We start from the raw sequence: 8,506 nt of genomic DNA, 5'->3' as shown, positions 1-8,506 counted from the left end.
GAATCGAACATCATCGCCATTATAAGGAGTAGGATGTGTAAAGTTGCCCTATTAGGCCTAGGCTTGACCGTGACAACAATGGCGTCCGTTATCTGGGTCACATCGCAGATAGATTTGGCTTCCACCTGCTGGTATTATTTATTATTTCTAGTTTATTCTATAATAAAAGAAAGCCTACTAAATGTGATAGTAAGGAAATAACGTTTTATGGCATATATTAGCAACGTGCCTAGAAATTGGTGACTATATTTCAATCCACAGAGACGCCTATGCGATTAGTCCCAAAATATTGGCTGATTGATGTAAATTTAGACCCCAAATGATGCTAAATTTGGAAAGGCAATCTTCTTCTTTGTCTACATCTTTTCCCACTTGTATGTGGGGTTGATGTTTCTAGTCAGCTTTCTTCATCTACCTCTGTCCCACACCTCATCACCGGTTAATCACTTTGATCGAAGGTCATCCTTGATACAGTCCACCCACCTTCGCTTTGGTCTCCTTCTCGTTCCCTGTACCCTGTAACTCCATTTCCATTAATGTTGCTTGCGTAATATACAGTGCACCATTTACCCAGTAAGAGTCTATGCTATAGCAAAAGATTAGATTAATCAACAATGATATCATAATTGACTTGCAATTGGTTATTTCTGTGAATATACATGGCAGTAGGAAACTGTTCCAGGCCTAATACGAGTGTGGAAGTTTATGACCAGTATGCATCTTGTTTAAAACGTTTCGATGATTTTATAACGGGTAAAATTTCATAATCTAGTGACCTTAGCTTACATGGAAGATTTTGTAACCTTTATTCAAAACATAGTATAGTCTTGAAAGTTGATCCTTTGCCTGCGGAAAAAGTTCGAATCTTCCTCGCTACAGATTTTCTTTTTTTCTCAAGGAATACATTTTCAGAATGACTTACATAAATCTTCTCAACATGAGATTCTCCCCCTCATCGTTCCTAAAGAATATATTGATCTGTTGATAAACGCACGGACCATTACAAAAAAAAATCTCTAGTTAATGGTGGAATAAAATCTGACCGCCATAAAACTATTGTAGATTGCAACGTGTCCCTTACGGCCAGTCTGGCCTCTTGTCACATTACGGCCATAGTTCTTCTTACCACTAAAGAAACGTGATAAACTGTGTTATTAGCAGGATTGACTACTGATAACTCTATCTACCACAATCTACCAAAAGTGCATCTTGATAAATTACAAAACTTAATAAACAGAAGGGCAAGACTAATGTCCCACCCAGAGAAAGGATCACGCATAGAGTTGATTGATTTACACTGGCTGCCCATTAAAGCAAGATTTGAGTCTGAAATGTGTACAATAACCCATTAAGTTATCAGAACTGAACGTTCAAAATATTTGAGAGAATTGCTACAAATCCCGCAGTTAACAAATCGTGTTGACACGAGAATAGTTCCAGATGGTTTCAAATGATTATACAAAGATATACAAGTATGTCTAGGGTAGATTCTAGAGCTTTCAAAAATGCGGCCCCAAGACTCATACAACAGGCTTCAAATAGACATACGAAAGACTGAAGATATTAAGGTTTTCAAGAAGAAACGGAAGACTTGTTTTCTATTTATTTCGATATTGTGGATTTGACAATAGAGGAGCAATACACGGTGTGAAATGCTGAATGCCTTGGAATGTAGGCCTATACGATACCATTTATAACGAAAGGTCCTGTTGAGAATAGGGTTCCCTTGCAATAAGGACCAGAAAAATATCCCTTTAAGTAAAAACAGTGTTATTTCTCACCTCAGATGCTTTAGGTTTGATAGGAGAAATCTTGATGATTACATAGATTATCGTTACTACGTATATTGCAATGGCGAGTCCGAAGGCTCCCACGTATCCTCCTGCATCTAGGAGAGGACCCACGATTGCATTACCCACCGGCATGCCGAGGTAGTAGGGCCGAGTCTAGGAATCCCATTCGTAATGTTCTTTGTTCTAACAATGAAATACTTGTTTATGGTAAATACAGATAATACAATAATTTCAATAACAATAATTTTAATAATTTTAGTAATTTCAATAATAATTTTAATGCTAAAACTTTTGGAGTGTAAATAAAATCATAAATTTTTTATTAGAAAACAGTGGCAGAGAGAGAGAGAGAGAGAGAGAGAGAGAGAAAGGAGAGAGAATAATTAGCAGAATTGGAACACACACTCTCTCATGTGTATATATATATATACACACACACACACATATAATATATATATATAATACATGAGAGAGAGAGAGAGAGAAAGAGAGAGAGAGAGAGAGAGAGGCGCATTCCCCACCGTACGTGATTCAGACGAGGTCTGCCATATGGGCAAAGCACAACATGAGCAGGGCCATATACCCGCCCCCTAAAGAGAACGGCACCGAGGATATCAGCATCGTCTCTATCCTTCCGGAGGATATTTGGCTGTTTATCAGATGGATCACGGCTTCTAGCATCATCCCCGTCAGGCATAGGATCAGAGGACGCTTGCGGCCCCAGCGGTCACCCCATGCTCCTAGGAACAGGGTGAAGATGACCTAGAAGGGAGATGTAAGAATTCATAATACTGATGACGTATCGTGAACGTTGTTGTTGTTATTATTATTATTATTATTATTATTATTATTATTACTACTACTACTACTACTACTTATTATTATTATTTTATTATTATTATTATTATCATTATTATTATTATTATAAGCTAAGCTACAACACTAGTTGGAAAATCAGGATACTATAAGCCCAAAGGCTCCAATAGGGAAAAATAGCCCAGCGAGGAAAGAAAATAAAGAAGTAAATAAACTACAAGAGAAGTAATGAACAATTAAAATAAAATATTTTAAGAACAAACAACAACAACACCACAACAAATCTTTCATATATAAACTTAAAAAAATTCAAAAACAAACAAGAGGAAGAGAAATAAGATAGAATAGTGTGCCCGAATGTACCCACAAGCAAGAAAACTCTACCCCAAGACAGTGGAAAGACCAAGGGTACAGAGGCTATGGCACTACCGAAGACTATAGTAGAGCTGCTTACCATGGCTAAAAAGTCTCTTCTACCCTTACCAAAGGAAAGTGGCCACTGAACAATTACAGTGCAGTAGTTAACCCCTTGGGTGAAGAAGAATTGTTTTGTAATTTCAGTGTTGTCAGGCCTTTTACTTCGACTAAGTGCTATTGTTTTATTACCTCAACAGATACAAGTACACTGAGTCAATTTTCATGTACCAAATAATAAACAATAAATAGGGGTATTAACGGTCCCACATGTCGGACACACTCATGAAAGAGTTACAAGACAAATACATGAGAGAGAGAGAGAGAGAGAGAGAGAGAGAGAGAGAGGAGAGAAAGATGTATACCAATAAAAATCTATTAAAATCAAACTTAAAAGACGTTCAAGAATACTAAAGAGAGAGAGAGAGAGAGAGAGAGAGAGAGAGATAACAATGAAATCGTAATAATAACAAACTTAGGTCTCATAAACAAAATCAAACAAAGAAAATAAAGAAGACAAATAAAAACCCATGAAAAAAAAAAGAAATTAGAAATAAATCAAGAAAAAGAAATTGACTTAATATAGAGAAAAAAAATGTCCTTGATCTTGACCTCACAGGGTCAAATTCCTCACATTGATGCCGGTCTCGAAGATTGACCTCCACATCATGAATTCGGAAACGAGGGTCTTGGACCATCTTCTGCCTGTCTTTGTGCTCGTTTAGGTTGGCGCACACGTTGTCATCGAAGTTGAGGTTAACCTATAAATCTTTCATAAATTAGAGCACAATTTAATAACATTATTATTATTATTATTATTATTATTATTATTATTATTATTATTATTATTATTATTATTATTATTATTATTGGGTACTAGACCCTCTTTCAGGTAAGTTTTGTAAAGATAATGGCTGCCTCAGTTGTAATGATCTTGTACTCTGTTTTCTCAATGGCTCTTATCCTCGTTTTGGGAGTGTCGTCCCCCTTCTTCAGGCTGGGGTAGAGTGGTGGAAAATTATGCTAGCTAGGTTGTTAAATATGGCAATTCTGGTTTAGGCGGAGTATTATTATTATTATTATTATTATTATTTGCTAAGCTACAACCCTTGTTGGAAAAGCAGGGATGCTATAAGGCCAAGGGTTCCAACAGGGAAGAAATAGCCCAGTGAGGTAAGGATATGAGACAAATAAACTACTAGATAAATAATGATCAATTAAAATAAAATATTCTAAGAACAGTGGCATTAAAACAGATCTCTAATTCTTATCGTTATCGTATTCTTTTTAACACTCGCACTATGATAAGGATGATGATTGGGTTAACAAAAACAACGACAACAATTATGGTTATTCATATTCAAAACGGTTTTATGTTAACATTATTACTATATTATTATTATTATCATTATTATTATCATTATTATCGTAATAGAATTAGATTTCAATATTATCTCATCACCTTTTAATACTCTTGCATAAATCTTCTTATTCTTAAAATTTCTCTCAAAATATATTTTGCATATTTCGGTAAGAGAAGTTTGCCATTTGTCCTGAGAGCAAAGTAATTTGAGCCTTGGAACTGAGATATTTTTAAAACCTTTATTGGAATAAAGCCATTTCTTGCATTCTACTAATCTAGTTAGGATTTTTACATTGGAGCAATATAGCATTTGCCATTCATACTTCATGAAATTTGCTTCATTTTATCAAAATTCGTTTTCCTTATTTTTTTGTCTATTAATATCAACGTAAAAAATTAAATCTACACTGGAATATAACTTTACGTAATAGGGATATAATTTTTATTCACATCAGAAGGAAAACAAACAAATTCTTCTTTACCGACAATTTTGTCTATTTGTATGAAGGCAAACTATTTCCCTTTAACAGGTAATTTTCAAGTACAGATGAAAACAACTACAAAATTCATTTCAGCTCTCACCTTACACGCTTTATCCATCATGAGATCTTGGGAAGCAATCCACACGACTTGAGAAGAAATGTTCTGCAGAAACAGCACAGGTTCGACCGATATTCCTTGTATCCACCCGAAGATTCTTTCACTCAGATTTCTCTTAGTTTGAAGGGACTCATTTTCTGGCGTGGCTGTGATCTTGGACATCCAAGTCGGGGTGTTCTTTTAGGTTCAAGTTTGAAGGTTCTCGTTGGCCACTATCGTCCATGGTCGAAAGGTTTGGGTTTGCCTCTGTCATCAATGGTAGAAATGTTTGGTTTGTTGCTTACATCAATGTTTGGTTTGTCTCTGTTATCAAAGGTCGAAAGGTTTGATTTGTCTCTGTCATCAAAGTTCGAAAGGTTTGATTTGTCTCTGTCATCAAAGGTCGAAAGGTTTGATTTGTCTCTGTCATCAAAGTTTGGTTTGTCTCTGTCATCAATGGTCGAAATGTTTGATTTGTCTCTGTCATCAAAGTTTGGTTTGTCTCCGTCATCAATGGTCGAAATGTTTGGTCTGTCCCTGTCATCAATGTTTGGTTCGTCTCTATCATCAACATCAATGGTCGAAATGTTTGGTTTGTCTCTATCATCAATGGCCGAAATGTTTGGTTTGTCTCTATCATCAATGGCCGAAATGTTTGGTTTGTATCTGTCGTCCAAGGTCGAGGTAGTGGGTTGATCTATACTATCCTCCGTGGCCGAAGTAGCTAGTTGGTCCTTGATATCATTCATAGTAGAAATATCTCGTTGGTCTCTATCATCAGTGGTCAAAATGTCTGGGTTTCCTTCGTCACTCATGGTCGAAATGTCTGTTTGATCCTTCTCTTCCGTAATAAGAATGCCAGGTTGATTTTGTTTACTTTACTAAACCATGTGGTTGGTGTTGAGCGTTCGTTACCCAAGTTTTTAGCTGATCTCTGGCACTCGAGGTCTAAGATTCAGATGGTTTTTGTCCTTTTTAGCAAGGTGATAGCACGGTTTCCTGCTTCCGTTGTCAAGTTCGCCTAAAGTTTCTTGAAGAAAAATTAGATTAAATGAATGAGAGAGAGAGAGAGAGAGAGAGAGAGAGGAGAGAGAGGGAGAAATTACATTGGTAGGTAAATGTAATTACTACCTCATAACATGAATTAAAATGTAATTAACACACACACACACACACACACACACATATATATATATATATATATGTGTGTGTGTGTGTGTGTATACATGTTCTATATATCTACACATACGAGGATACTTTGACGTATATTTTCCATTGGAAGATATTCAAAATAAATGAATAAAAAGGGATCAGTTGGATTTTGATAGCATTTCAGACCTGATTTGTATCTCACGTGTATAAGTGTATTATACAATTACTTTATTCATCATTTAAGAGGAACATTCTGTCCTAAGTCTATTCAAATTCATCGTTAAATTTTCCAAAGATATTCTAACCAAAATATTATTTTGCAAAGTTAATTTTGCACAACAAAATAATGTGGTGAATTAAAGTCAATTTTACACTGTTGAAATGTCTTGCCATTTTGGTTCGATATTTTATATTGTCTGATTTTTTTTTTGTACGGATTATTTCTTTCTATTTATATAGCATTTATCATTAATAATTTTTCACCTGATAAATTTCACTGCTTATCTGACAGGTAAGTTAATTCCCACAATTTAATAACACTTTTCCACCACTGGTAATATTTCACTAACGTTACTCAAGCTTCCCCTTTCTGAGTGGGGATACCTTAACGCAATGAAAGGGTTTGTTTATCTCCATGATTAGGAAGGCTGTACAAGTCACGGCCAATCATAAGTTGGTTTGTTGTGAGCTATCAGAGGAAAGCCTCCCACCATTACTAATCGGCACTGGCCAGCGTGGTGATGAAAACTGGCCAAACCCCAGACACGAATAAGGACATGTCTCTGACCTTTGTCCTGCTGTGGGCTAGAAACAACTGCATTTGTTATTGTTGATGTTGATTTAAGACATATTTGTATTTTATACACGACAACCTCACTCACTCTCCAGAGACACTGAAACGACAGAGAGAGAGAGAGAGAGGAGAGAGAGAGAGAGAGAGAGAGTGTGTTTTGATGTTGATTTAAGATACCTTTGTATTTCCACTCAGGACAACCTCACTCACTCACTCTCCAGAGACACTGAAACAAACGAGAGAGAGAGAGAGAGAGAGAGAGAGGAGAGAGTGTGTTTTGATGTTGATTTAAGACACTTTTGTATTTCACTCACGACAACCTCACTCCCTCCCCTCTCCAAAGACACTGAAACAAAAGAGAGAGAGAGAGAGAGAGAGAGAGAGGAGAGAGAGAGAAAGAGAGAGAGAGTGTTTTGATGTTGATTTACGACACATTTGTATTTCACTCACGACAACCTCACTGACTCACTCTCCAAAGACACTGAAACAAAAGAGAGAGAGAGAGAGAGAGAGAGAGAGAGAGAGAGAGAGAGAGACCACGATATCAGGAGCATATTATCAACGTCTCTATATGCGTTATCTCTTTAACATCACCAGATAAATTAAGTTTCAATTTCTGTGACAGATCGAGAAATGTCAGTACTTGAGAGCTGTTCAGATTAGAAGCCGAGATGACGTTTCCTGACATTTATTTTTGTTTCTATTTTATACATTTGTTATTTTTTCATTTGTGGTTTCTCGTTTAGTTTTTTCTGTTCGTAGAGACTGTCGTTTGTAGGTTTATAAAAGGCCATAATAATAATAATAATAATAATAATAATAATAATAATAATAATAATAATAATAATAATAATAATAATAGAAATAATAATAATAATAATAATAATAATAATAATAATAATAATAATAATAATAAGTTAAAGACAACACAATCTTTGATAAAAATATTCCAAGTCATATTTCGTCGTATATTTAAAACTAGGATCTCCTGTTTTTTTTTTTTTTTAAATATACAGTTATTCATGAATGAAAACTTTTAATAATAATAATAATAATAATAATAACAATAATAATAATTGAATTTTTACCTGATATCTTCGATGGTTAATCGGTTGTATAAGACTGAAAACCTCTAAAAATGGCAGTTATCACTAAAGTGATAAAAATGTTGTTTATAGAAAATTATGTAAAGGAATTCTGTTACGAAACTCTTCTGAAAATTAAAAAGCAGAGGCCGACGGCAATGACAATTCACTTAGGTTTTCTAGCTAACACAGAGGAGGGAAGCTTTATGGCTAGGAAAGCAGAAGCAGGAAGAGGTCAGAGTCTGGCCGTAGAAGGAAACTTTCAATGCATAACTTGATAGGATAAACAGTGGGTTTTCTATATAGAACTATGCTATAGTCTTCAGAGAGAGAGAGAGAGAGAGAGAGAGAGAGAGAGAGATGAGAGAGAGAGTAGGAAACAACGGTCGCTTGAAATATTCGTGGCTGTGTAAGTTCTAGAAAAGTTAAGCTCCGCCCGTTATTTCACCTCTCTCTCTCTCTCTCTCTCTCTCTCTCTCTCTCTCTCTCACAACGAATAAGTGGTTCACCT

General features: G+C 35.6%; 1 protein-coding gene and 1 pseudogene across 1 annotated transcript; both read right to left on the bottom strand.

Annotated features, from left to right (window-relative positions):
- LOC137633151 (probable peptidoglycan muropeptide transporter SLC46) overlaps positions 1 to 5,156 on the bottom strand; it is a 12,308-nt pseudogene extending 7,152 nt beyond the window's left edge.
- Positions 5,157 to 5,198: 42 nt separating this feature from the next.
- Positions 5,199 to 5,780, bottom strand: LOC137633150 (protein starmaker-like). The gene has a single exon (XM_068365308.1). It carries the CDS (start codon positions 5,778 to 5,780, stop codon positions 5,199 to 5,201), a length of 582 nt encoding a protein of 193 aa, XP_068221409.1.
- Positions 5,781 to 8,506: the final 2,726 nt, after the last annotated feature.

The sequence above is a fragment of the Palaemon carinicauda genome, chromosome 42 (assembly GCF_036898095.1).
Source record: "Palaemon carinicauda isolate YSFRI2023 chromosome 42, ASM3689809v2, whole genome shotgun sequence".
NCBI classification, from domain to species: Eukaryota; Metazoa; Arthropoda; class Malacostraca; order Decapoda; family Palaemonidae; genus Palaemon; species Palaemon carinicauda.
Note: the sequence above shows the minus strand (reverse complement) of the source record. Positions and strands in the feature narration are given on the sequence as shown.

Coding starts and splice junctions, on each gene's coding strand:
- LOC137633150 (XM_068365308.1), bottom strand. CDS start 5,780: ATGAGTGACGAAGGAAACCCAGACATTTTGACCACTGATGATAGAGAC.